This window comes from Grus americana, chromosome 10 (assembly GCF_028858705.1).
Source record: "Grus americana isolate bGruAme1 chromosome 10, bGruAme1.mat, whole genome shotgun sequence".
NCBI classification, from domain to species: domain Eukaryota; kingdom Metazoa; phylum Chordata; class Aves; order Gruiformes; family Gruidae; genus Grus; species Grus americana.
In genome coordinates, this window is record NC_072861.1 from 3,323,062 (window position 1) to 3,348,435 (window position 25,374).

The following is a 25,374-nucleotide window of genomic DNA, read 5'->3' on the forward strand; positions in this document are numbered from 1 at the left end:
ACCACCAACTGGTGTCTGAGGGAGGAGCCCTCCTCACCATGCTGCTCAGGGACATTGCCTATTTAAGGAGGAGAAAGCCAAGCCCTTGCTTTAGGCTCTCCTGGCTTCTCTAGCTTCTAGCCCCAAGCCAGCTCCTCCAAATTCAGGTGAGTGCATCAAGCCATCACCCTGGGAGCATCCTGGCTGGCCAGAGATGATGTGGCTTCTCCTTCCATCTAGACAAGGCTTCCCCCAGCTTTGCCCCACTGTTCCTCCAAATATTTAAGAGTCCTGACCACCCCGCCCTTGCTCTTGGTGGTCCATGGGATGCAAACCTGTTTGGATGTGAGCAAGATGATGTTTTTAATAGAAATATCATCCAGGTGACCTTTCTCAGGGCGCATCTTGCCCTGCCTTGGATTTCCACCCACCCCGGCCAGCCAACCTGAGCGATCTCGCAGAGCGTAATCGAATGCAGAGGAACCGGCCCTTTGGCTCTAATTAGTTTTGCATGATTGTTGGGGGAAGAAATCCATTTTCATAAACAGAAAGGATTTATGCTGCTGCTTCTTGCCTTCCCCCCCCCCCGAGTCCCAGAGCACTTTGCTCGGGGCTAGCAGGGAGTCGTTTTATGAATGGTTTAGATTGAGCAATGCATTATTAATAACAGCCAATCAAGCAAGCAGCATATTATATATCATTTCAGGAGATTCGCTTAATTCAGTAAAGTTATTTATTGCTCTTAAAAAAAACCCACCACCCAGAAAAAAACAGAGACTCATTCTTTCTTATACCTTTGGCTTGGAGGGGGATTTTCGTGGGGTGGCTGTGGGTGGAAGGAAGGTCCAAGCGGGGCTCGAGTGTGTAGAAGCTGCCTGTTGGAGATGGAAGCTGGTGGGACCTTTGGGGGAGCCCTCACCCCACAGGGTGCAGCCCTTTCTGCTAGCGGTGGGGCTTGTTGGGTGCCGCTGTGCTCACCTCGCAGCCATGAACCCTTTTCCAGCCGGATGAATGAGTTTTATGGCAGCTCAGGGCAAAGAAACAGCTAATCTGGCTCCCGCAGCCCATTGACTTTGTTATTGTTTTACAAGACTTTGATGAGGCCGGTGACAGCGGACAGATGGGGTCTGCTCCCCGCGCACAACCCCGTATCAACCACCAGAGAATCCCCAGGGTGAGGTGGCACGGTTTTGAATTCGGTGACAAACCCTGCGTGCCACCACGCAGTTGCAGGGAAATCCTTTGGGATCGCTCCCTATAAGCTGCTGTGTGGTGCCGGATCCATCCCAATTGTGGCAGGACCCGAATACCCGGGGAAGGCAGCAGGCAGGACAGGCAGGGGGAAGGCAGCCCCCCTTGCCTACCGCCGCCTCGCTGGCCAAGACCCAGCTCCAATAGCCCATAGCTGCGTTTGGGCCACTGCTTGTTCCCGGGGGGCTCCCAGAAGATGGGGGGTCACGCTTCCTCCCCATCCTCCCCCCCCCAAATTTTCCAAGCCTGGCAGCTCCCACCGCACCCTCTCGGAGAGCAGAACTTCACCGCATCCCTTTCCTGCCCGTCTTCACCCACTTCGAGCCACCCAGAGGACCTGGTGGCCCTCCCCACCCCTCTCCTCCTGTGTCCAATGCAGCAGACCAGACGCCCCGGTGATGGTCGCGATACCTTCCCATGTACGGGAGGAACCACCGGTGGCTTCCAGGGGTGCGTGAGTGTGCACGAGTGGGCTGTGCGTGTGCACGAGTGGGTGCGAGCCTGCGTGCAGAAGCAACGGGAACCAGCCCTCGCACACCCGCGCGTGTGCGGCTGTACAAAGAGGACACCTGGCGGTGTGTCCCCAAAACTGCCTTGGCACACCGGCTGGGGACACCGCTGCCAACCTCTGCCTGTCACCACCGGGAGGGGGGGAGGCAGGGTATGTCCCCTCCCACCTGGCTGGGCAAAGGAGGGGTGAAGACGCCCAATAAATTACGCTGGCCTGTGCTGTGCAATTTATTTTATATAGATATTAATTTGATTGATTGGTTTCTTCCCCCTAGAGCTGACCCAGGGTCCTGAACCTTTTAAGCTCCATGCTGGGAGTGGAGAGGGTCTGCAAAAGTCCTGCTTGATGCTGCTGTGAGCATCCCTTGGTGAGCATCCCTGGAGCAGTTAGCCTGAGACCTGGCCAGCTCAGCTCACCCCATGGTTGCGCTCAAGCCTCTTCCAGCTCCCAGAGGATGAGGTTACGCCGGGCCAGGATCTTGGCTGCCCTCCTGGTGAGCAGCTTCTCCTGCACCAAGGACTGCAGGATGGTGTAGCTCTGCAGGTTGCAGTGGGTGAGCACCATCCCCGCGTCGGCGTGGGCAGGGAGCTGCAGGGTCCCCCACAGCTCCTGCAGGGCCTTGGCCGTGGCCAATGCGCTGCCCTCCTTGAGCTGCTGCTGCAGGTGCCTTCTCAGCAGGTTCTTCAGCTTGTAGGAAGGGGCCTTGGGCACCTTTTCTTTGATCAAGGACAACATATCTACGTAACCACCCACAACTTGGCAGAAGTCCATTTTCCTGCCCATGGCATCCAGGGCTTTAAAGAGAGCGGGCAGCTCTGGTGCCCAGAAGTTATAGACGATGAGGATGGGCCTGGGGAGCAGGGAGAGGTACCAGAGGAGGTGCTGCATCCCCACCTCCATGGGGACACCCTGGGAGAGCAGCGCCAGCACCGACTCAGGCGTCTGAATCAGCGTCTTGAAAGTGTGCTCTCCATTTGCTGCTGCCACCTCCGTGATGTGCTGGGCTGCGGAGGCGAAAGGACGAGGCTGGGGTAAGTATTTGGGGGTGATCCTCTCTACCCATCCCCCCCTAGCCCCCTGTGCCTGGAGAAGGCAATGCTCACTTTTCCGGTCAACCTTCAAGCTGAGGAACACCAAGTTGCTCAGCTCCAACCCGTCGTCCCAGGGACTGGTGGGGCCAGTGCTGCGGTGGGGTGAGGTGCTGCTCTCGAACCATGTGGGGCTGGAGGGCTCCTTGCTGTACCTGGGCTTGCTGGAGGCCTGCAAGAGAGTGGAGAAGGGGGCCCAGTCCCACCTACCTGCTTGGACCTGGCTGGGAAGGCATGAGGAGCACCCTTGGGTGCACCATCGGCCACGGGCAAGGACCTGGTTGTGCACAACGCCACGAAACCCGCAGGGTACCAGGGATGGTTTGGGTGCGTGCTGTGTCTCAGGAGTGGGCCGGCCATGGGGAGCCCCGTTGAGAGCCCAAAACCAGGGTCTGGGCCAAGTGAGCAAGAGCAGAGTCCTGAACGCAGCTCGTCCTAAGCGGTGGGTGGGATCCAGGCGGTGGCCAGAGGGACACAACGCACAGGTCCGGGGACTTGCTGTCCCTTTCTGCACATCTCATGTGGATGCAGGTCATGGAGGGACATAAACGTGGCTGAGCGACCTCACCACAGGAGATACCGCTGGACTTAAACATCAGGAGAACGTTCGGTGCCTCTCCAGGCTCAGCACATCCAGTGCCTACAGCGGTGCTTCCCAAGGGTGAGTAAAAGCAGCCACACCGACCGTCCCCTGCCCAGCCTCAGCAGGGATGGACATCCACAGCAAACATTTCCCTACGGGAAGAGTAGGACAGCAATACACCCAACCAACCTTGGGTTTCCTCCCTCTTTCTCCCAGGGACAATCCTGCACCCCTGACCTGGGCACCTTCACCTGCAGACCATCGCTCTGCATTTTTTTCTCACTCAGATGCTATTTTCTCCCCTTTTTTCAGGCTTTAAACCATTTTTGTTTCCCAACTCTCAAGGTTGCATTTTTTTTAGTGCCCAGCACCAGACCATCAGTCAGATGTTTATACCCCTGGAACTTCTCTTTTTTTTTTTTTCAGCCTGCGCCTTTGCTACACCCTTAAATCCACATCATACCAAAGGACACCCGATTCACGCAGGGATTTCTCACAGCAAGCAGCTAACATCCCCAAAAGCCCCAGCCTTGGGATTTTTTGGCGCTAGCAGGGAGTGGGGACAGGGTTTTAGCTCCACAACTCTCTTTTTTTTTTTTTTTTTTCTCCCCCTCTCTGTTAGAGATGACTGAGAAAAGCAAGGAAAAACAGCAAAGAAAAAAAAAATAAGGAAGCCAGCAGTGGGCTGGATTTAATCTGGAAACAGCTTTATTGAAGAGTAAGAAGAGCTTCTGCATTAATTTATACAAAAAAAAAAAAAAAAAAAAGGAAAGGGGGGGGGCTGTTAACCCCATATTAAGCCAGCGCTGGAAACCCAACCCTCTCCGATCCCAAATCAGCCGCGCTCACCTCCATTTCCAAAGGGATCCCCTGCTCGTGTTGGTGCTGGGGTATCTCAGCAGGGATCCCATGCCCTTGGTTCACCTAACCACCTCGGCCAGGGCCGTTTGGATGCCACGCACCAGTCTGCAGCATCGGTGCTGTGAAACGTCACCGCAGGGAGCTCGGAAATGTCACTTTGGGGATGCTCAGATGGTCCCTACCTGCTCTGGTGGCTCCCAGGAGCTTCTCAGCCCCGTGTAGGCACAGGACTGATGAACTCTCGGAGCATGGATGCTACGTTCAACTCGCAAACTTGATTTTTAGATGAAACTTGATTTTTTTTTTTACTTTTTTTTTTTAAAGCTGAGAACAGCCTTCCCAGTGAGGCGGAAAGAAAGAGGCCGTAAGGACCGACTCCAAAGGGCCTGGTGTGGGATCCCACCTCAGAGCAAATCAAGGTGGGGTTCGCTGCCTGCGAGAGAGGACCCCGGCTGCTCCAGAATACCAGGAGGTACCAGCTCAGGAGGACTAGTTTTGGGATGGCCCGGCTTCCCTGATGGTTGGGAGCAACCGAAGGGGAAGAGAAAGGCACGAGGGAGTCTCTGGCTGATGCCAGGAAGGGAGGAGGCTCAGGTCTGAGCATGGCTTGAGGAAAGGGAAAGGCACCCCAGAGATGGTTGGGGTGCAGCTGCCTCTTCTGCCTGCGGCGTGGCTCAGCAAGGAGGGAGTTCTGGCGTTACACTCACCGCTGTGTCTTCCTCGCTGTCTTCTGAGCTGCAGATGATGACGCTGGTATCTTCTGCGGGAGGAAACAGGAGGATGCTGAAGCTTCAAGACTGATTTTTGGATCACACCGGTTTTCCCATGGGGGCACTGATCTTATCTCCTGATTTTTGTAGCAAAGAGCAAACGCTTCTACCAGAACCATGAACCACCCAGCCCTTGGGTGATCTCGGATGCGCCCCAAGGTGGGGGCAACCCCTCCGCTGCTGCTTCACCCCATGGACCCTGTCCCAGCATCTCCAGGGGATGTATTTCATCCTCCCTCCTGTTTGCAGAGTTGAGCCTGGGATCCCTCGCTGGGAGATGCTGCAGCAGGCTGGAGCGGGGCTGGGTGATTTCGGGGAAGAAAATGTGATTTGCTAAAAATGGTAGTGGAAAATCCAGAGCTCCTGGAGCAGGAGGCAGGGGAGTCTCTCTGCACGCTTGCCCTGCTGCCATGCTCTTCCCTAGGCCTGGGTTTTGGCCGCCTCGGAGGGAGGACGTGGAGCTGGATGGAGCATCTGCGTCCACCCCAAAGCATTGCTCTCGTATTTACGCCCCTGGGAACCAGCTCCCACCCTCTGCTTCTCTGACCCGGGGGGGCTGGCCAAGGCTCCGAGTGCACGGGGGTGCGCAGAGGCTGGGAAAGACGGGGACCCCCATAGGGGGAGGAGGAAGAGATGGGGTAATGAAGAGGGCCACGTCCCCGGTCCCCACCTGCATCATCAGTGTGCTTGCTGGCGGCAGGGATCCTGCTGCTGTTCCGGTTCAGGATGGAGGTGCTGGGACCCCTTCTGCCATCCCACTGGTTTGAACTGGGATCGTCGGGGACCGGCGTGTTGTCGCACTCCAGCTTTAGTATCTTGGGTGAGATCTGGCTGCCTTTCTCCATGCAGTGTGACCGTTTGGGCCACGTGGTGACGGGAAAAGCCTGGAAAGAGGAGAGTACGGGGGATGTAAGGTGCCGGGGTGGCATCTCCTGGTCCCCAAAGGCTCCTGCCTGGCCGGGGATTTCTTACCGCGTTCGTCTGCATCATCTCGAGGCTGATGGTGAAGGTGGGCAAGACGTTTTTGCTTTCGGGCTGGACCAGCTCCTCTTGCTGCAGAGAGAGTACGGAGCAGCGTTACGGTGATCCTCGAGGCCATCGACCCCTCTGCAGGGTTGGGGGGTCCCCGAGCGGCAGGCAGAGCTTGGCGAGGGGGCACAGCAACGTCCTCAGCAAGGGGGAAACTGAGGCACAGCCCAGCCCTCCGGCTTGGCTCAAGGCCAATATAAGGGAAAATAAGGGATGAGCAGCAGGCTCGGAGAAGTGGGATGGGGTAGGAGCATGCCTGGGTGGTGGGAGATGATGGCCACCAAGCAGGTGGTTCTCTGCTCGGGGAGAAACATCCCTGAGGGTGTGTGGTTAATGAAGCAATGGGAGTGATGGGCTGGGAAGGGGAAGGCGTTCCCTTGGGAAAAGCTTGCAAAGGTAAGAGGAAAATGGGATCCATGTCTCAGCTGATGCGGCAGCGCGGCGGGACAAAACATGGACATCTCACCAGGTCTTTATCCAGGGCCACCTCACCCATGGGGACGGCTTGGGAATTGGTACCTGCAATGGAGAGAGCAGGGCTGCAATCCCGAACCGGAGCCTCTGGAGCTCCCGCTCGGCCCCAGCAGCAGCCCAGCCGGGAAAAACCTGCCCAGCGGTTGGCTCTGAACCTTGGGTGATGGATTTCTGAGCCGGCCCGTGTCCCCCCTGCCTGTGGAGTGGCTGGATCCATCCCCACAGCAAGTCCTCACCTGGGTGCCCGGTCACACGCTCCACCAGCGCCTCCAGCCGTGCCCTGCACTCGGCCAAGTCCCCAGGCTGTGCTCGGTCCCCGGCCGCCGCCGGCTGCAGCCGCTGCAGCTCCTCCAGCGAGTCCTTGATGAAGGGCTGCATGTCCATCACCTCCTGCTCCGTGGCGTAGAGGTTCATCTTCTCCACCAGCCGCTCGCCCGCCTCCATCCGCTGCAGCACCCCCTCCACGCGCTGCAGCTCCCTCGCCAGCTCCCGCCGGCCCTGCTCCTGCTGCGCTTCCACCAGCCCCAGCAGCTCCTCTTCCTCCTGACGGATCAGCCGCACCAGCTGCTCCACGCGCTCATGGATCAGCTCCCGCATCTCCTGCTGCGCCTGCTCCAGCCGGGCGGCCTCATCCTGCAGCACCTCGTAGGTGGCCTCGAAGGCGCTTCTCTTCTGCTTCAACTCCTGCCTCATGGTGCTCAGCTCCTCCTGCCTGCGCTGGGTCTCGCTGCGGATGTCGCAGAACGGGGCGTGCTGGCTGTCCAGCAGCGCGCACGAGCAGCACAGCGGCTTGCAGCACTTCTTGCAGTAGATGCTGGAAGGAAACGGGAGCGTCCTTCAAAGCCGGTATGTGAGAGGGGGGAGACAAGTGTTTCCACTGTGTTGGGTGTGATTTCCCCCTCCCTCAAGGGGCAGCTGAGGAGTTTAACGAGAGGGGAAACTGAGGCACGGGGTGGGAAAGGGCTTTGCCTCGCATCCCTAGCAGCAGATGTGGGCATGAAGCTGGGTGTTCAACCCAGCTCTGCTCCCCTCCCTCCTCCCAGGGACCTGCCAGCCCCGTATCACACCCTGCTCCTGCCCAGGGTCTCGCCAGGGTTGCAGTGGTCCCTCTCCAAAGGCAGGTGATGAAACCCCCTTAGCTCTGCCCTCCTGGCAGACCTGGTCCTGGAACAGCAACCCCAAAGCCCTCGGTGCAGGATGGGACCTGGAAACAAGGCACCACTCTCACCTGCAGATGTGGCCCTGGTTGGCGTGACCGGGACTGGAGCAAAAGATGTTGCAGGACTTTCTGGTGTCTTCTAGGAACCGATGAGCTGACTCAGCACGAAGCTCCTCTACCTTCCTGGCCTCGTGGCTCCTCTTCTTGAAGAACCACTGGTGGTCCTCAAAGCACTTAGTGCAGAGGAACTCCTCGCACTCGGAGCACCACACCGCCGCCACTTCCCCCTGGCACCGGCTGCAGCTCGGGCCACCGCTGTTGATCATCTTGTAGATGCTAAGCCTGGCTTGCAGGTTGATGAAGAGCAGGTTGTCCGTGTCGGGGATGCCGCTGGCCTGCGGGATGGCCATCCGGCACACGGGGCACTGCCCGATGGGCTTGTTCTCACTCAGGCAACCGAGGCACAAGGTGTGGAGGCAGTTGAGGAGCTTGAGGTTGGGCGATTCCTGCTGGCAGCCCTCGCAGAGGACGAACTTGAAGTCATCCTCCACCACAGGCGGGTGGGATGGAGGGGAGCACGGGGGTGTACCCGCCTGGGGTCCCGTCTCCATGGGGGCAGCAGTACCATCTCCGTCTAAGTGGGATGCCGGGGGAAAGCGTGTGAGCCGGAGGGGACGGGAGGCTTGGTCCCACCCGTGGGGAGCCCACGTTACCCGCCCCACTGCGGGCGAGGCATAAGGGAGCCGTAAGGTGGGTGAGCAGCTCCTCTCCATCCCCCCACCCCGTCGAGGGCAAGCGGGTGGCTGCACCCCGGCAAGGCGAAGGGTGCTCTGCCGGGGAGGTTCTCTGCTGGCTGCAAAGGGTTGTGGGCCCCTCGCAGGGTCTCCTCCCCTCTCCTCAACCTCCTTCCTTCAGGGGAATTTTGGGGGGAGGGGACGCCGCCACCCACCACACAAGCTCCGAAGTGACTTTCGCTTTCCTGACGCGGTCTCTTCCAGCTCCGCCAGCGGGGAAGGAAAGGGGGGGGGGGCTGGCAACTGGTGTCTCCCACCCCCCGGTTCCTGCAAAACCTCCCGGCCAGCACCGCGATGCTGGCACCAGCCCCTGTCCTTCCCCCCCCCTCCCCGACTGGTTTTGCACCCTAAAAAAACAACGCCCCCCTCCCCGAAGCAGGCAATCCCCGCGGCTCCCTTTGGGGGGGGGGGGCGGGAGCCTGGGGCCAGGCTTTGCCTCCCCCCTCCAGGAAAACGGGGATTCCCCCCCCACACACCTCTCCCCTTACCTGCTGGGGGGCCGGGGCCGGGCGGCGGGGGGGCGGCGGGGCTATCGGGCATGGGAACGCTCGGACGGAGCAGCGCTCACCGGAGACTTTCGTTTCTCCAGTCCGCCTGGGGGAGGAAGAAGAGGGAGGAGCTGGTGGGAAGAAGGCGGGGGGGTTCCTCGGGCGGAAGAGGTGAGCGGTGCTTCGGGGGGGGGTGGGTGCTGGGGGGGTGGGAAGGGAGAGAGGCGGGGTTCCCCGCTCCCACCCGGGCAGCGGCCCCCGCCCTGCCTGCTCCTGCCTTGCCTCTGCCCGGGGGTACCCGTACCGGAGGGAACTTCGGGGGGGGGGGGTTGCTGGCACCAGGAGAGGGGTGCAGGCACTGGAGGGGGATGCTGGTACCAGGGGGATGCTGGTACCGGGGGGATGCAGGCACCGGAGGGGGGTCAGATGGGAAAGCTCTGCTTCAGCTGCTAAGGCAGGACCCCCGAGCTGTGCTGGGGTATGTGTCCGGGTGCCGGCACGGCTGTAAGAGCTGCTGCTGTGTCTGGGGCCCCCCCGCTTCAGCCAGGGGGGGTTTAAACCTGCCCTATTGCCACCCCCCTGTCCTCAGCAGCACTGCTCCGGTCTCCGTTACGCCTTGCAGGCCAGTGAGATGGTGCAGGGGCGGGATTTGGTATGGTGAGAAGGCCCCGCCGGAGCGGGAATAGTTGGGAAAAATACCTCTCCCGATTCCCTCTGGGGCTGGGGAACCCTCCGGAGCCCCCCCCCGCCCCAAGGTGAATGTACGATGGAGGACCCAATCCTCCTCCCCATGGCCGGTGGAAAGGTTCCCGGGCAGGGCCTCTCTGGAAAAACTCACCCAGCCGTGAGCCATGAGCGGTTTCGTCCCTGTGCCGTCAGCAGCCACATGACAGGCGGACCAGGAAGCGCCAGCAGCTCCCTCCTTCCCCACCACAGCATCCTCGCCGTGGCCTCCGGTCCCCACGGCCACCGGGGCTGGTGGCTGGGGACACCCCAGGTTTATCTCCCAGCTTCAAGGGGGTGCGAAACAGAAGGCGGCTGCGGGGCCACGGCTTTTGTCTCCCAGCTTGGTTCCTGCCCAGAAGGTCACTGGGAGGATGTGAAGCTCCCAGTCCCCAGCCTGGGTGAGACCCCAGCAAGGAAAGCCCCTGAAGGATTTGATTTCTTCTAGCAAGCATCCTCCTCATAACAGCAGGGCTTGTCAGCTCTTTTCTGGCATCTCTCCCAGGGCGAGGAGGTTGGACCGGGTTGGGGGCAGGCAGAAGCCATGTTGGCTACCGAAGTGGCTGCGATGGCAATGGGAAGAAAGGCTTAGAGGGCTCCGAGCGCCAGGAGTGGGGTCCTGTGCAAGGCACCAGCACCATGTTCAGCCGGTCGGGATACCAGGCCCTTCCCTTGGGAGACTTTGACCGCTTCCAGCAGTCCAGTATCGGGCTCTACGGTGGCCAGAAGGGCTGCTTCTCCTTCGGATCCAAGCAAGATCCTCTGGGACTGGCCGGGAATACCGCAGGTGAGTCCCAACCTCAGAGATGCTGCCTACCCCTTTATTGCCACTTCTGCTGCTGGGTGCCCCCCATGCTGCCGGCTTCCCTGGGGTGCAGGGTCGGGGGGAGAGGCTTGGTTGGGGGTTCTCAGGCAGGGAAGGGTGCTTTGGAGCAAGTACATCCCCCATGTCATCCCCCTGCAGACTCCTCCCAGGGTTGGTTGTCCTGGATCTGCCATGGGATTATCACCTCCTTGGTCTTCTTGCTGATGGTTGTCACCTTCCCCATCTCAGGATGGTTTGCCTTGAAGGTAAGGGAGGGAAGCAGGCGAGGAGTGGGGTGGCAACCTGTTCTCCATGGGGGGTGACACCTTTCCTGGTTGCCCCTAGTCCCATTGCTCCTGGCACCATAGGACCCAGGGTTTTGCTTTTGTCCTGGTCTAAACTTTCCCGTTCCAGATCGTGCCTGCCTACGAGCGAATGATCATCTTCCGCCTGGGACGCATCCGGGCACCGCAAGGACCCGGCATGGTCCTGCTGCTGCCCTTCATCGATCACTGGCAGCGCGTGGATCTGAGGACGAGGGCCTTCAACGTGCCCCCCTGCAAGGTGAGCTGCCATGGGCCTCAGGGCAGGATGGAGACACATCTCTAAAATACCCGAGCCAGGTGGATTTCGGGGGGGTTGGATTTTTTCCCTGCCTGCAGCTGAAAAGCTCCTCTTGACTTTGCACACTTTGAATGTTCCTGGCTGGAGACATCTCAAAAACATCAATCCCTATCCTTCCCAGATGCCTTTCAATAGCAGCCTCGTGGTGGAAACTGGCCTCATCGTTCAGACTAGCCCAAACTTTATCGTTTGGGTTGGTTTTGTCTCTAGTAACCCTCTTCATAAAGAGATCTAGAGCTGGTTGCCCCCGGGAAAGACGTGAACGCCTTTGCTCCCAGGCCCTACGCACAAGGGTTGGGTCATGGGGTGGAGAGGGAGAGAGATCCTAACTCCTCTCTGCCCCAGCTGATCTCCAAGGACGGGGCGGTCATCTCCATGGGTGCCGACGTCCAATTCCGGGTGTGGGACCCTGTCTTGTCCGTCATGATGGTGAAGGACCTCATCGCGGCCACCCGGATGACGGCGCAGAACGCCATGACCAAGACCTTGGTGAAGAAGAGCCTCCGTGAGATCCAGGTGGAAAAGCTGAGGATCGGGGAGCAGCTGCTGGTGAGGACTACCCCAGCCCTGTGAAGAGCCCCCAAGCTCCCCAGACCCTCAGGTTCTTGGCATGGAAGTAACAGTAAGGGAAAGCTGTAGCTGCTGAAAGTCCATCTGGCCATGGACCTGGCCAAGGAGGGGAGCTGGGAAGATGTGGTGATTAGTGGGGAGCAGATACCTTCAGATGTGGGTCTCTGGAGGTCTGTGTCTTATCTCGAAGGGCTTTAGCCACACAGAAAAGCCCACGTGTTGTCGGCAGGTTTAAATTCAACCTCCGTATTTCCACCAGGAAAATGTCTGGAGGGGGACTGCAAACTGGAAAAGGCTTTTGGGGAGAGAAGCAGGACAGGGCGGTGGCCGAGGGGTGATGACTAGTGCCCACAGCTGACCTGGGCCAGGCCACGAGCTTGTGGGTGGAATGTCTACAAGGAAGGGTATAAAAGGAGGGTGGGGGGATATACTGGTATCTCTGGGGTGTCTGGGGTAGTTTGGAGGTCAGAGATGCTGTCTGGTGGAGCACCATGCCAGGCCAAGGTGCCCAGGGGAGAGCGAGGAAAGGGGCCGGCCTGGGATGGAGCCACGGAAAGGGGAACAAGACAGAGCTGTCCTACCTGTCCTGACCTCCTCCAAGCTGGGAGGGCAAATGGGTGAACAGTGTTGAACGTGAGAGTGGACAGCCTGGAGGAGATGGACTATTGAGCCTGGTTCAACACCCTGCATTTAAAGCTGGTGGGCAGTAGAAGTAGAAGCTATGGGAATGGCCATGGTTGGGGTTGCTGTGGTGGGTGGTCTCCATGGTCGTACTGCCTGGGCTGCCAACACCTCTCCCTTTCTTCCCGACTCTGCAGCTGGAGATCAACGACATGACCAAGTCCTGGGGCCTGGAGGTGGACCGGGTGGAGCTGAGCATGGAGGCTGTGCTGCAGCCGCCCCGGGAGAACCTGGTCGGCCCTCTGGCCACCGTGCCACCCATGCCTGGGCTGGAGGGGCTGGATGGCACCATTCAGCAGCTGGCTGCCCATTTCTTCAGCAACACCCTGGCTCTGGCCAGCAGCGGGACCGGTGCTCCAGAGGCAGGTAACCAACCCAGGGCCACAGCTTCTCTGCTGGGGGATGTCCCTCCTGCCCGATGACCTTTGTGTCTGTTGGCTATTTGACAGAGGAGTCAAAGTCTGGAGATACCACGCTCCTATGAGCACAGCACAAATAGGCTGGTAGGGGGGAGGACAGAGGACCGCTTTGGGCACAGCTCCATACAGCACGTGGCACAACATAACCTGCTGAACGAGACGTTGGAGATGGGACTGGGGAGGGCAGGAGCAGATCTGCAGGAGCCTGGGCTCAAGACCAGCTCAGCATTTCCATCAGGTGAACATAGGGAAGGGCCTGAGCTTGATGAGAGAGTCACATCTCAGGGCAACATGGATTTATTTTTTTTCCACCAATTTGTGCCCTGCTATTTCTTTCAGGGATAATTTTCCACCCTCTGGTAGCAGGGGAAGAGTAACCCATGGCAGACAGAGGAGCAGGCAGTAGAAACTGGCAAAACTATGTTGTCCTCTTCTTGCTTAGCTGGAAACTTGTGGATAAGTGGGTTTCTCTGCTCCACAGACCTTCACTGGTGGGTCCATGCAAAGTTCACCACTCAAAGGTGTCCCCTCAACACGCTTCTGTCCCTTTGTCCCCAGCAGACAGCGTGGAGACAGTGAACGAGGTGGAGCCTCCCACCGTTCCCCTCCTCGCTGCCACCGGCAGCACCTGGAGAAAGCCCAGCGCAGAAGAACTGCTCTCAGCAGTGGAGCCCATCCTCTCTGAGGCCCTGGTTGGCCAGGTGGGAGCGTCCTACCAGGTCAACATCACCCTGCCAAGCGGCGCCCGGAGCACCTACTTCATAGACCTCTCCTCAGGTCAACACTCTTCGGGGTTGTTGTGTCGGAGGCGGGAGGGTGTTTCATGCCTGTGCCCCCTTTGCATGCTGCGAACCCCACTGAGCTTGGTGGTAGAGGGTCCCAAACCAAGCCCATTTGGTAGCTCCATGAAAAGCACCCCAGGCTCCATCAGCTGTGCACTGCAGTTTGGTGACTGTGGCCTTGAGTCCATGCTCCCTGGAAGTCAAAAATATAATTTGTTTTGGATTAAACCCATGAATTTTCCTTCAGAAAGAGAGTGTTGATAGAAAATTGGCAGCCAGGTCTCCTTGTGGCTGGCCAAGTGGGATGGCTCAAAGACCTCAGGGTTTGCTGGTTCTTGTATGCCACCAGCCCAAGGGGGTAAGTGATGCAGGGACATGCATGGGCAGCACCTTGGGCCACTGCCATGCTGGAAGACGTCCTCCCAGCACCCTAATCCATTCCCTGATGGGTGCTGATGGGTTTCCTGGTGGCCATGTGTGCTGGTTTTGGCTGGGGTAGGGTTAACATTCTTCATGGTAGCTGGTACGGGGCTGTGTTTTGGGCTTGTGCTGAAAACAGCGTTGATAATAATACAGAGATTTTTTTGTCACTGCTGAGCAGTGCTTACACAGAGCCAAGGCCTTTGCTGCTCCTCACACCACCCCACCAGCGAGTAGGCTGGGGGTGCACAAGGAGCTGGGAGGAGACAGAGCTGGAACAGCTGACCCCAGCTGACCAAAGGGATATTCCATACCGTATGATGTCATGCTCAGCAATAAAAAGCTGGGGAAAGAAGGAGAAAGAGGAGTATGTTTGGAGTGATGGCCCCATACTTAGCTACTATGGAGAAAATTAACTCTATCCCAGCCAAAACCAGCACAAAATGGCAAAAGTAGGACAGGGCCGGGAGGTGGACCACTGTAACAGTACATTGGTGGAGCACCACAAGAGAAATTTATCTCCGTAAGGACTCCTGGCTCCAAAATCCCCCTGGGATTGGGTCATCTGGCCCAACTCAATCCTTATGAAACGGTGGGGGGAAAGGCCAGAAGGCAAGGTTGGATCCTGAAGCCTGCTGCTTCTCCCTCTTCCACCCATTGTGTCCTACAGGCAGCGGGAGAGCTGGCCACGGCGTGCCCGAGGGCAGCCCCGATGTCATTCTGGAGGTGGCAGAGAAAGACCTGCAGGACCTCTTCTTGGGTGACCTGCGCCCCTTGACTGCCTACATGAGTGGGAGGCTGCAGGTGAAAGGTGACCTGCACCTTGCCCTGAAGCTGGAGGAGCTCGTCAAGGCGGTGAAGCAACATAGATAGAGCATGCATGTGGGTGTGTGTCTGTGTGCATGTGTCTTTGTAGGTGTGCAAAAGTGGGGGGGGACATATAGGGGTGCCGCGTGGTGGGGGCCCTGCCCTGCTGGAGCTTCTGCTGCCCTCCCCGTGCAGGTTGTAGGAGCTGGGTGAAGACCTGAATGGGGAAACTGAGGCTGAGCTCCATTGCGTGTCCTTGTCCTTGGCTTTACCAGACTGGAAGGGACGTGAGCTGAGCAGATGGGACTGGGAAGAGCTTAGGGACACTTTGGCCATGGACAGTAGTCATGGGGTGAGGTGGGCAGCTGAAACAAGGCACGAGGGCTGGCTGGACCAGGCTGGGATGCCACCAGCAGGCTGGGGTTGGGGTCCAGCGTGGCACTGCTGATGGGATGCTGGCATTTATGGGGAAGGAGCAGAGGTGGTGATATGGGGAACGACCTTCCTGGAGGTACCTGAGCCTTTCCAACACAGCGGTTTGTCATAAGTGATTGCGCTAATTTGTGCTTCAAAGTGCTTTTGCATGCGTGTTGTGAGGTCTGTCCGCGGGAGTGTGTGGACTGTATATAGGCTTATATAGATATTTATTTATTTTCTAAGCTTCCTTTCTATCAACTCTCGATGGACAATAAACCTGATTTGCAGCCTTGCCCTTGGCCAGCGATGGGCTGATGACTTCTTCAGGCAGATGGGGCTGCACCCTTCGGTGCCTCAGTTTCCCCCAAGGGTCCCCAGCGTGCGGCGTAAAGAGGCCATGTGCTGGCCAGGTTGTGGGAGCTGCTGCCAGTCGAGGCTGTGTGGTGTGACTCCATCTCACCGTGTGGTCGTGATGAACACATGAAGTCCTGCCACGGCGAGGAAGACTTGTCAGGATGTCACACTGTCTCTCTGGGGATGCTCAGCTCCTCTACAGCACCCAGTACCCCAGGGGTTAAAGTGTCTGGGAGCTCCAGGCAGCTTTACCAGCCCCCAGGATGTTTTGCTGGACCAGTGGGACAATCCTGACTGGTCTTGCTGGCCTGGCCTGGCCATGCAAGGGGCTGCTCGCCAATCGAAGCGTTTCCAAAATTGAAATGTTTCAAAAACTGAAATGTTTTGTGGGGGCAATCAGGCCAAATCACCTGCTAAATCTCTTCCTCAAGGCTTGGGGCTGGGCGGCACCAGCCTGGACAAAGCTTTGGAGATCCTACAGGCACCAAGAGCCCTGAGGGGAGGTGACGGCAGTGTCCCACCGTGCCTTCTCCTTTTGGGGCTGCCAGGCTGGGTGAACCCCACGTGCTCCTGGTAGTCCGTCCCCTTTTTGGGGTGGTCTGTCCCCTTTTTGGGGTGGCCCCCATGGTGCAGATGGCTGGGGGGGTACCGATGCCCTGCAGGAAGGGGCAAAGGCAACCCAGGACCCAGCCAGCCCCCCCCGAGACCAACAGGGATGTGGAAATGCTCCCCGGTGGAGGGGGGGGGGGCAGTCCCTGAGCCCCCTCGCAGCAGGGCACTGGGGCCCCGCAATACATTTCCCGGGGGCTGCTGCTCCTTGGGGGGGGATTTAGGGGGGGTGTCGTCGTCCCCCCCCCCCGCATTTCTTCCCTCCCGGGGAAGGGCTGAGCCGGCTGGGAAGCGCTTTTCGGGGCTGGGGGGTTGGGGGGGGCGTGGAGAGGGATGTGCCGGGGCTGGGAGCGGGCTCTGCGCAGCTTCCCCCCCCCGCCAGGAAGGAGGAGTTATTTGCAACGCGGAAGAAACCGAAAGTGCAGGCGGAGGGGCTCGCGCTGCCCGTTCCGCAATGGCCGGCTCCGGTACCCGGGTGAGGGCGGCTGGTCCAGGGATGGATGTCGGGGGGATGCGGACGGTGTGTTGGGGGGGGAGGTCCAGGCCACCAGGAAGTCCCCAGCCCCGGGGGCGAGGGACACGACACGATGGGGATAAGAGTTTTGGGGTGTTTCCCCCCCTCCCCGGTTTGGTGGGTGGCCCCCAATCCAGCCCCCCCCCAGCCCAGATGCGGGAGAGAGGGAGGCAGAAAGCCGGAGGGATGGGCTGAGCGAGGGAGATGGGTGGGGAGATGGCAGGGAGGATGGTCCCCACCCTGCCAGGGTGTCACCCAGGGGTCTTGAGATGCTTCCTCCATGCCCCATCCTCTGCACTGCCCCTCTGCAGCCCTCCCCAGCCCCATAGCCAGGGGACCATCCCGGTTCCTCTTTGCTAGAGGGAGAGGAAGCGCTCGGCAGGGCCCTGTCCGTCCAACCTTAGCACTGGGCATGAGTCATCTCTGGCCTGCTTACAGGGCCTGGGCATCGCTGGTGGGAAGTGGCGGCTCACTGGTTGCTCCAAGTAGGGTTTGCAGGTCACCTCTCCCCCCGCTCCAGATGTGGTTTCAGAAGCTCTTAAAAGCACACCGTGGTGCTCATTCTTCTCCCTCCCTGCCTCCCTCCCCAAGCTCCTAGAAGATGATTTCCAGTTCATCCTTTGCGAGGGCTGCCAACAGGAATCGCCCAACCTCAAGCTCCTCAACTGCCTCCACACCTTGTGCCTCAGTTGCCTGAGCAAGTACAAGCCCATCGGGCAGTGCCCCATGTGCCAGACGGCCATCCCGCAGGCCAGCGGCATCCCAGACATGGACAACCTGCTCTTCACCAACCTGCAGGCCAGGCTCAAGGTCTTCAAGAAGATTGTGGATGGAGTTGACTTGTTCTGCGACAACTGCAAGAAAGCCGGTGAGTTCTGGTGCTCTGAGTGCGAGGAGTTCCTCTGCACCAAGTGCTACGAGGCCCACCAGCGCTACCTGAAGAAGGAGAGCCACGATGCCAAGAGGCTGATGGGCATCAGGGCAGGGTCTGCTAAGGACTTCCTCGAGGGCACCAGGAGGACCAGGAACTTCTCCTGCTCCAACCCAAACCACAAGAGCCATAATGTAAGGTAGGTCTAAGGAGGTCTGTCCCTGTCTGGGTGGCTTCTTGTCACAAATCTCTTTGGGCTAGTCTATGATGGGACTGAGCAGGGCGTCCCTGCCCCTCTGCTGCCCTGATTGCCACCATGTTGTGGAGAAGATGGGCGGGAAGTAGTGACCAGTGGGCTCTAGGGCACGGAGGAAGGGTTTGGATGAAGCTGGGTTTGAGCTGATGGTGGGAGAGTGGGGACAGGGTAGGCTGAGGGAGGAAAGTGGATGGGGTGCTCCTTGCTAGGGTAAGGAGGATGAGGTTGATGGAGCTCAGCAAGAAGGCCTGCTGCTTCAGCTGCTGTGATGGACACCAGAGAAGGGTGTGTTTTGCTGGTGGTGCTAGACCAGCCTAGAGAGGATCTGGGGAACAGCACGGGTGCAATGCAGGACAAGGTTTAAATGCCCTCAAGGGAAAGTCCAAACGAGAGGGGAGGGGGCTGGAGGCCAGCACTGATGCTAGCCACAGTGGCCCAGATGCAACCCCTGCCTCAGCATGTCCTTAGCCCACCATTTTCCAAGGCTACCAGGACTTATATGAGGGATGGATGATGATATCAACTCCCCACTTCTTATATTCTTGCCTTAGGTATCTTATGGAGATAGGATACTCTTTGGTCTTATATTCTTATACATAACCCCAATACGCGCTCGAGGGAGGGCAGAGAGCTCGTTTCTTCGCTGCCTTCATGGTGCATGGGTGAACGTCTGCCATAACACTTGCATAGTCACTGCGGAACCAACATATTTTTTTTGCAGTTGGGAGAGTATAAAACCAAATGCCTGGCCCAAACCTGGTGGCAACTTAAATTCAATGAAGGAATGAATTTGCAATTTGATAAATGAATGAATTGTGAAGCGCGTGGTCTGAATTACTGCTCTGCTTGTGCTTGGCCTCACAGCATCTACTGCAAGAAGTGCTGCAAGCCGCTGTGCTGCTCGTGCGCGCTGCTGGACAGCCAGCACGCCCCGTTCTGCGACATCCACAGCGAGACCCAGCGCAGGCGGGAGGAGCTGAGCACCATGAGGCAGGAGTTGAAGCAGAAGAGAAGCGCCTTCGAGGCCACCTACGAGGTGCTGCAGGATGAGGCCACCCGGCTGGAGCAGGCGCAGCAGGAGATGCGGGAGCTGATCCATGAGCGCGTGGAGCAGCTGGTGCGGCTGATCCGTCAGGAGGAAGAGGAGCTGCTGGGGCTGGTGGAAGCGCAGCAGGAGCAGGGCCGGCGGGAGCTGGCGAGGGAGCTGCAGCGCGTGGAGGGGGTGCTGCAGCGGATGGAGGCGGGCGAGCGGCTGGTGGAGAAGATGAACCTCTACGCCACGGAGCAGGAGGTGATGGACATGCAGCCCTTCATCAAGGACTCGCTGGAGGAGCTGCAGCGGCTGCAGCTGGCAGCGGCCGGGGACCGAGCACAGCCTGGGGACTTGGCCGAGTGCAGGGCACGGCTGGAGGCGCTGGTGGAGCGTGTGACCGGGCACCCAGGTGAGGAGGCACTTGGCCAGGTGGGCTGGGGAGTGGGGAGACCAAAAGCAGAGTTGAAGGTTATAATCCCTGGTTAGACCATATTTTCCATGAGTTTCAAGTCTCCTTCCACGCGGTGACTTGATGGACCTGTGTCTCCAGCCTTTGCTCATGCAGTGGGCACACTCCAGCCTCCCTCAAGGACGGGATGCCGTTGTTGCATCCATCGCTTCCAAAGCAACGCTTGTCTCTGGCCCTTGCAGAGTATGGTGGTCCCCCAAATGCAGTGGTATTGGGAGGGAACGTGGTGACTTGCTTGGGATGGAACCATGCTGTGGGTTGAAGAAGAAGGGAGGTGAGTGGCACCTGGAGACGGGGTGCGTGGAGCAGGGGCTTGCAGTGGCTGGTGTTGGCAAGGAGGGAGCAGGCGGAAGGGTTGGATCAACTCTGCATCCTCTCTGAGAAACATTTCTGCTGGTGACACATACAGGTCCCTCAGGGGTCATAACTGTCCTCCAGGCCTTAGCGTCCTGCCCCCCAGTGACCACTTCTGCTCCTCAGATCTCCAGCCAGTTTGCCTGTGCTCAACCTTTGTGCACAACCGTCCTGGGCAATTCCCCTTTTGGGTTGTTGATTACCTACCGCCTTGGGATGGCGTATCCAACCGGGAAGGCAAAACGGTCCCCGAGAGCAGTCCCCGACAGGGATGGCAAGAGGTCCACAACCACTCCTGGGTTTGTCCAGGTCTTCCCCCAGCTCTTCGGCAGCAGTGCTGTGGCAGAGCTGCTGGTGGTTTGGGAACAGTGAAGGCCTTGGTATCTGTGGTGTGTGCAGGGATAACATGCTGGAGGATCCAGGTTTGGTCAGAAGGTGGTAGCATCCTTCCAGAAAATGGGAGGGGAAAAAAGCAATGGGAGGAAGAGACTTTGCGGGGTCTTCTGCTCCATCCCCCTGCTGCTGTCTTCAGACCTGGGCTATGACCAGTGTCCTCCTTGGCCCTTTGTGGGCTTCCACCACAGAGCTCCCTGGGGCAAGTTCGTGGGCTATAGTCAGTCCATAGAAGAGCCCAGGAGTGATGTCCTGCATGGAGCTTGGGGTTTCCTGGGGACAAGCTGCTTCCCACCCCACTCCTTGCATCTCCATTGCATGGTAGGCATTGTCCCTCTGTCTCCACTCCCGCCGAGGCAGGCTGGGAGGACCCTCCAAGCCCTGATTCTCCCCTCCTGCTCCCTTCAGCCCCCCTCCCCGTGACAGGTACCTCCGCTCCCCAGCACAACTCCCTGTTCGAAGATGAGACCACCCTGATCCTCGACCTTGAGCCTCCCAAGGAGCATTGCCAAATGCATGGAGGTCTCTCCATGGGGCTGCCTGCCCACCACCAGCCCTGTGCCCCCGTGTCAGACCCCTCCAGCAGCAGAAGACGCATGTGTCCAGACCAGGGAGGGGATATCCCCCCCACCCAACCCACTCCTCCAGGCCTTCTGATGCAGAGGGATGAAGAAGCAGAGGAAGACTCGAGGTCAGCCCATGGGGACACCGTGCCTCTTCCCAGGAGCGTCCAGGACTCTCTGGCCTCCCTGCAGGAAGATTTCGGTGTCTGGGCCAGGTCCAACGTGCAGCAGGCAGACGAGCTCCTGAAGACTGGCGATCGCCTCCTGCAAGCTCAGCACGTGGCAAACAAGCACCTGATGTCCATGACCCAGGAGATCCAGGCCATGTCCCGCTCCCTGGCCTCCATCGCCTCTGCTGTGGGACCAACGATGCAGCCCATGGCCAGCCCACGGGACCCGCCCCCCCCAGACATGGACTGGCCATCGCTGCCCTCCAACCTGCTGGAATTATTCCCTTCCAGCACCCCACAGATTAACAAACCGTTAGTCCCAGCGGCTGCCACGGCCCCTTCCCCCAGCAGACCCCCTTCTGCCTCCCCCACTGCCAGCCCAGCGTGCTCGGAGACCCCCAGCCTAACCTCCGAGGGGGAATGCCCCAAATCAAGGCACCCCACCAGGGGCAAGCGTGGTGGGAAGCCCAGCACCAGACTTCGGAAGCGGAGGAAGAAGTGAGGGTCTGCAAACCAGAACATTTGCCATGGACTGTGGCTGCGTGGAAAACCCTTTAGAGGTCCCTACGGAGACCAGGTTCTCCATCTCACCTTGTTCTGCCAATAAATCCTCCTGGGATGAACGGTGCATTGGTCTTTTGCTGGGTTTGGGAAGGCAGCATCTCCCCTGCGAACGAGCCCTCGCCACTGCATGGCAATAACTTGCTCGGGAACAGCATGATCCTACTAATTTTCTTTTTTCTTTCCTTCCCAGCACGTGGGACCTCCTGGCTTATGGGTCTGGGATGGGTGGGAGGGCAGCAAACCCGTACAGGAGAGCTGGAGGAAAGGCTTTAGTGCAAGGATGGGTGAATGAGCTGGTGGGTGGCCGGGCAGAATGGGCACCTCTCCCATCCCAGCCTGCAAGCTCACTGCTGGATTTCAGCCTCGGTAGCATCTCCAAGAGGTGACCTTCCAAGGAGGTGGCCCCAGAGCCACCTGCACCTTCTGCAGAGTCTTTTGTTGCTGCTCTCTGACGTCCCCAGCGTTACTCACCCTCCTCTCAGCTTGCTGGGTTTTTCTTCTTTCAGAAGCCACCCCACCTCCAGCCATGGAAAACTCCCACCAGGTGAGACTTGGTTTTGCTTGCACAGCTCTGGGATTTCTGCCTCGTGGGGTTACCCATCAGGAATTTGGGGCTACCCCCAGCCCTTGCAAGGTTGCTTGAGCTCTGGCATTTGTTTGCTGCTTTCCAGGTTCTCTTTTGAAAGAGGAGCTCAGCCAAGCTGGCTGGGAATAGGGCTGCAGAGCCAGGGCACACTGCGTTCCCTGAAGGCACCTTTCTGGCTAAGGTGCAAACATCTCAGGATGAGACATGTTGGTGTGGGCACTGTAAAGAGCTCTTGTAGGCACCGTGGCTTGCGAGTCGTTTCCTGCCTTCACCCTGCCCTGCCCACACCCAGCGCTGGCGGGGGAGATACGCTGCAACTGGTGGTGATGGATGTGGGGCCTGCAAACACATCTCCAATGAGAAGGGCAGCGCCCCACTCGAGCAGAAGTGGCCTTCAGCGATGTTGAAGGCAAGGTCTCTTTTGGTTTCCAGTCCCATAGTGTGTGAAGGACTTGTCTAGCATCAGACCTGTCTGCCTGGGACAAAACAGCCATCACAGGACTGGGGCTGGTGACCGCCGGGCTGCCCATCTGCAGCACACATTCCCAGCCCGGGATCAGAAGGGCTTAGTCCTGCCTGCAAGCCCTGCAGAGCCTGGGAGCCTCAGGGCTGGAGCGGGAAGATAAAGATTATTTATTCCCCCAGCTCAGTAAGGGGAGGTTCCCATCTTCTCCTTGGCAGCCGTTAAACAAAGCAGAAAGTTTTCCCGATCCTTGTCAGGCAGAGGGGACCTTGACCAAGGTGGTTGGATTGCCCACAGCCCAGGAGAGCCAGGGGCTTCATGCCAGAACTGAGGATGTGGTGCATCCCAGCAGAGACCATCTGGGCAAGCCGAGCACTTGCTTTGGGTGGGGACAAACCCATGTGGTCAAGCTTGTTCGGCTGTGCTCTGGTAGCAAAAAGACATCTCCATCCCTGACCACGCAGGACCGCTCTCACTGGGCTCCTCTTTGCACACTTAGGTCTCTACCTCCACTCCCGCAAAGAGGAAGAAAGTCCAAAATGTGAATGTCCTGACATCGCCGGTGAAGGTGAAGGTTGAAGACAACGATGATGGGTGGAACCAGATGGTGCCGCAGCAGCCGAGCTGCTCGGACCAGCCTGGGACCGGCTGTTCCGTGTTCCCCATGACTGTTGCCAAGGAGGACAGCCTGCTGGAAGACGTGCCAGATGGCAACAGCGGGCTTCACAAATCAGGTAAGCAGTGTCCAGAGTGGTGAAGCGACAGGTAGACTTTACGGGGTGTAGGCATCGAGGCAGAGCAGTTTGCAGCATCTCCATAGACCTCCCAGGAGGATAGTTATGTCCCAGCGGATTGTCTTGTTCAGAGACAAGATGTTTGGTGGAGACTGACGGAGAAACCAGACTTTGTTCCTTCAACTACTCTGTATCTGTGGCTTGAGGGGCAATCAGTTCTTTTTCAGGTGGACCCTGAGGGCAGGGTTGCTCCCTGCTTGCCCTATCCAGGGCCACCTCTCAGCACGGTTGGTGATGCCAATCAGGGGACCATCAGCCCTGGCATTCACTGCAGGGTGGACAACCCCACATCCGAAAGGTGACACGTCTTTCCTCCCTTGGCAGATAGCAATGTTCTCTGCTTGGACAACTTTGAAGAGGACAGCACCGATGAGGAGTCAATGGTGAGTACAGCTAAAGGGCTTTCAGTGCTTGGCCCTGCATTGCTCACTGTTTAAGCCATGAGGACTGGACCACTTGGTGCTTCCAGACCTTCAGGAGCATCCCATAATTCCCCTTAGAGCCTGGCAAGGAGCTTGTGAAATCCTTCCTGAGTGCCAGAATAAAACCTCTGTAGCTAGCAAGAAGAGGCAGTCTTGCCTCTTTACTCCACCTCCAGTGGCACTTTGGTGACTGCAGCGCCATGGAGAACGCCAACGTCGTGAAGTACCTGTGCAAGGTCCTGGACATTGACCTGGTGAAGAAACCCAGGCTGATCCTCAGTCAAGCCAGCCTGGAGTCCTTCATCTCCCTCCAGCCCTTGCTGGCCGAGAAGCTCCTCACCAAGCGATCAGCTCAAACATTGGCCACCCACAACATCAGCCTCTCTGAGCTCTGGTCCTGCTACCAGCACAACCCCGAGAAGGGGCTCCAGAAAGTGTGCTGTCTCATCAACGCTCGCTGGCACGGCTCCAAAAAGGAAGTCCGAAACCTAAGCAAGGTCAAGGTCTACTTCCAGCACCAGGAGCAGCGGGCTGAAAGCCAGAAGACCCTGACATGCAGCAATTTCCCAAGAGCCATAAAAAGTGAGGAAAAGTGTTGAAAAATGCTGATGCCTCTCCAGTACTCAATTTCCCTCTCACCCCAGGGGAATGAGTCCTGGAGCCTAACCCTGGCTCACGTCAGTAGTTTCGACTTCAATATTTCCTGCCTGCTCTTGCCTGAGGTATGAGCCTGAGTCTCTGGGGTGTGGCAGTCTCTTGCTGTCCTCTCTCATCTGAATTTGTGCTAAGGTGAAGAGGTGAGGACACCAGCTCGGCTGGGAGATGTCCTGGCTCTGATCCGACACCCTGCAGCCACGCCGTGCCTTTGTTTCCCCCCCGGATGGATCAAGCCATCTTGGGAGAATCGTTTCTGGTCTGAGGTTTTTTTTTGGGGGGGTCAATGGGATCCGAAGCCAGCTGGAGAAACAGCAGGTGGGGAAACTGGTTTGGAAGGACCGAGGGTGGTGGTCATTGCTGGGAAGGAGGTTGGGCAGAGCCACTCTGTTCCTGGGTCACGGCTGAGGGAAGAACTGAAAATCCTCCTTCGGTCAGCGGGATCCAGCCCCTCTAGCCTGGGGTATGAACCTCCTAAGTGGGCACACAGGGTTGTGGTTTTCCAACTTCTCCCTCTACTTTCCAAGCTCAAAGACAGCTAGAGAATTTATTGATCAGGGGATGCACCTCATTGTTCTTTGGCTCCTGTGCCTGCCTACAGATGCAGAAGAAATAAATCATTTTCCTAATTCATTGTGCATTGCGAATGATTTCCTTTTGCTCCCCGTTCCCACAACACCCACCTGCTCAAGGAGGCAGATGTTCAGGGTGGTGGGTGCTGCGGCAGTGGGTGCCTTTGCAGCATGATGGAGCCTTGAGCCCACAATGCAGCTGAGAGAAACACGATGAGCATGGGACGACCCATGTGCGTGAGACGTGCAGCTGTCCCCAAGATAGGCGTTGGCTTGAAGACAAGCAAAAGAGCACCGAGAGGTCCTGTTTGCTCAGGGAGGTGCCGAGAAAGCCCGTCAGCCTACTCGCTGTGGGAACAACCCGAGTCATTTCCCTTCGGGTGGTACATAGCTGTCCTGCCCGCCGGCAGCTGCCCAGTTTGGATCGTGCCAGAACAGCTCGATTCAGCCACGGCATCTCACCTGGTCCTCACCTCCATGTGCGAGCAAAGCCACGAG

At 58.4% G+C, this 25,374-nt stretch overlaps 3 protein-coding genes across 4 annotated transcripts; 2 read left to right on the plus strand and 1 right to left on the minus strand.

Moving 5' to 3' along the window:
• Window positions 1–1,959: 1,959 nt before the first annotated feature.
• On the minus strand, window positions 1,960–9,928 carry PML (PML nuclear body scaffold). The gene is made up of 10 exons (XM_054836789.1): window positions 9,826–9,928; window positions 8,988–9,093; window positions 7,775–8,339; window positions 6,783–7,360; window positions 6,539–6,591; window positions 6,016–6,096; window positions 5,714–5,927; window positions 4,981–5,033; window positions 2,845–3,001; window positions 1,960–2,745 (listed from the first exon to the last, which is right to left on the minus strand). Exons 2-10 carry the CDS (start codon window positions 9,037–9,039, stop codon window positions 2,171–2,173), a joined length of 2,328 nt encoding a protein of 775 aa, XP_054692764.1. The 5' UTR covers window positions 9,040–9,093; window positions 9,826–9,928; the 3' UTR covers window positions 1,960–2,170.
• STOML1 (stomatin like 1) lies at window positions 9,063–15,538 on the plus strand. 2 transcript variants are annotated; one of them, XM_054836794.1, is made up of 8 exons: window positions 9,063–9,158; window positions 10,216–10,497; window positions 10,675–10,781; window positions 10,930–11,079; window positions 11,485–11,688; window positions 12,528–12,756; window positions 13,368–13,586; window positions 14,682–15,538. In XM_054836794.1, exons 2-8 carry the CDS (start codon window positions 10,350–10,352, stop codon window positions 14,882–14,884), a joined length of 1,260 nt encoding a protein of 419 aa, XP_054692769.1. In that variant the 5' UTR covers window positions 9,063–9,158; window positions 10,216–10,349; the 3' UTR covers window positions 14,885–15,538. The 2 variants fall into 2 exon arrangements, with proteins under 2 accessions (XP_054692769.1, XP_054692768.1); XM_054836793.1 differs by lacking the exon at window positions 9,063–9,158 and having other exon boundaries at window positions 9,902–10,497; window positions 13,371–13,586.
• A 1,039-nt stretch (window positions 15,539–16,577) lies between these two features.
• On the plus strand, window positions 16,578–25,223 carry LOC129210846 (protein PML-like). Its single transcript, XM_054837149.1, has 7 exons — window positions 16,578–16,673; window positions 17,304–17,782; window positions 18,704–19,281; window positions 21,892–21,929; window positions 22,934–23,168; window positions 23,553–23,662; window positions 23,785–25,223. Exons 1-7 carry the CDS (start codon window positions 16,653–16,655, stop codon window positions 24,247–24,249), a joined length of 1,926 nt encoding a protein of 641 aa, XP_054693124.1. The 5' UTR covers window positions 16,578–16,652; the 3' UTR covers window positions 24,250–25,223.
• The last annotated feature ends 151 nt before the right edge of the window (window positions 25,224–25,374 follow it).

What these genes read in the sequence shown, in the direction of transcription:
- LOC129210846 (XM_054837149.1), top strand. Translation starts at nt 16,653, where the DNA reads ATGGCCGGCTCCGGTACCCGG. An exon ending in CCATGGAAAACTCCCACCAG is followed by an intron (nt 21,930 to 22,933) that starts GTGAGACTTGGT and finishes TTGCACACTTAG; the next exon opens with GTCTCTACCTCCACTCCCGC. An exon ending in CAGCGGGCTTCACAAATCAG is followed by an intron (nt 23,169 to 23,552) that starts GTAAGCAGTGTC and finishes CTCCCTTGGCAG; the next exon opens with ATAGCAATGTTCTCTGCTTG.
- STOML1 (XM_054836794.1), top strand. Translation starts at nt 10,350, where the DNA reads ATGTTCAGCCGGTCGGGATACCAGGCCCTTCCCTTGGGAGACTTTGAC. An exon ending in ACTGGCCGGGAATACCGCAG is followed by an intron (nt 10,498 to 10,674) that starts GTGAGTCCCAAC and finishes ATCCCCCTGCAG; the next exon opens with ACTCCTCCCAGGGTTGGTTG. An exon ending in CAGGATGGTTTGCCTTGAAG is followed by an intron (nt 10,782 to 10,929) that starts GTAAGGGAGGGA and finishes TTCCCGTTCCAG; the next exon opens with ATCGTGCCTGCCTACGAGCG.
- PML (XM_054836789.1), bottom strand. Translation starts at nt 9,039, where the DNA reads ATGCCCGATAGCCCCGCCGCCCCCCCGCCGCCCGGCCCCGGCCCCCCA. An exon ending in TGGCCCTGGATAAAGACCTG is followed by an intron (nt 6,097 to 6,538) that starts GTGAGATGTCCA and finishes CTCTCTCTGCAG; the next exon opens with CAAGAGGAGCTGGTCCAGCC. An exon ending in AGATGATGCAGACGAACGCG is followed by an intron (nt 5,928 to 6,015) that starts GTAAGAAATCCC and finishes TCCTCTTTCCAG; the next exon opens with GCTTTTCCCGTCACCACGTG.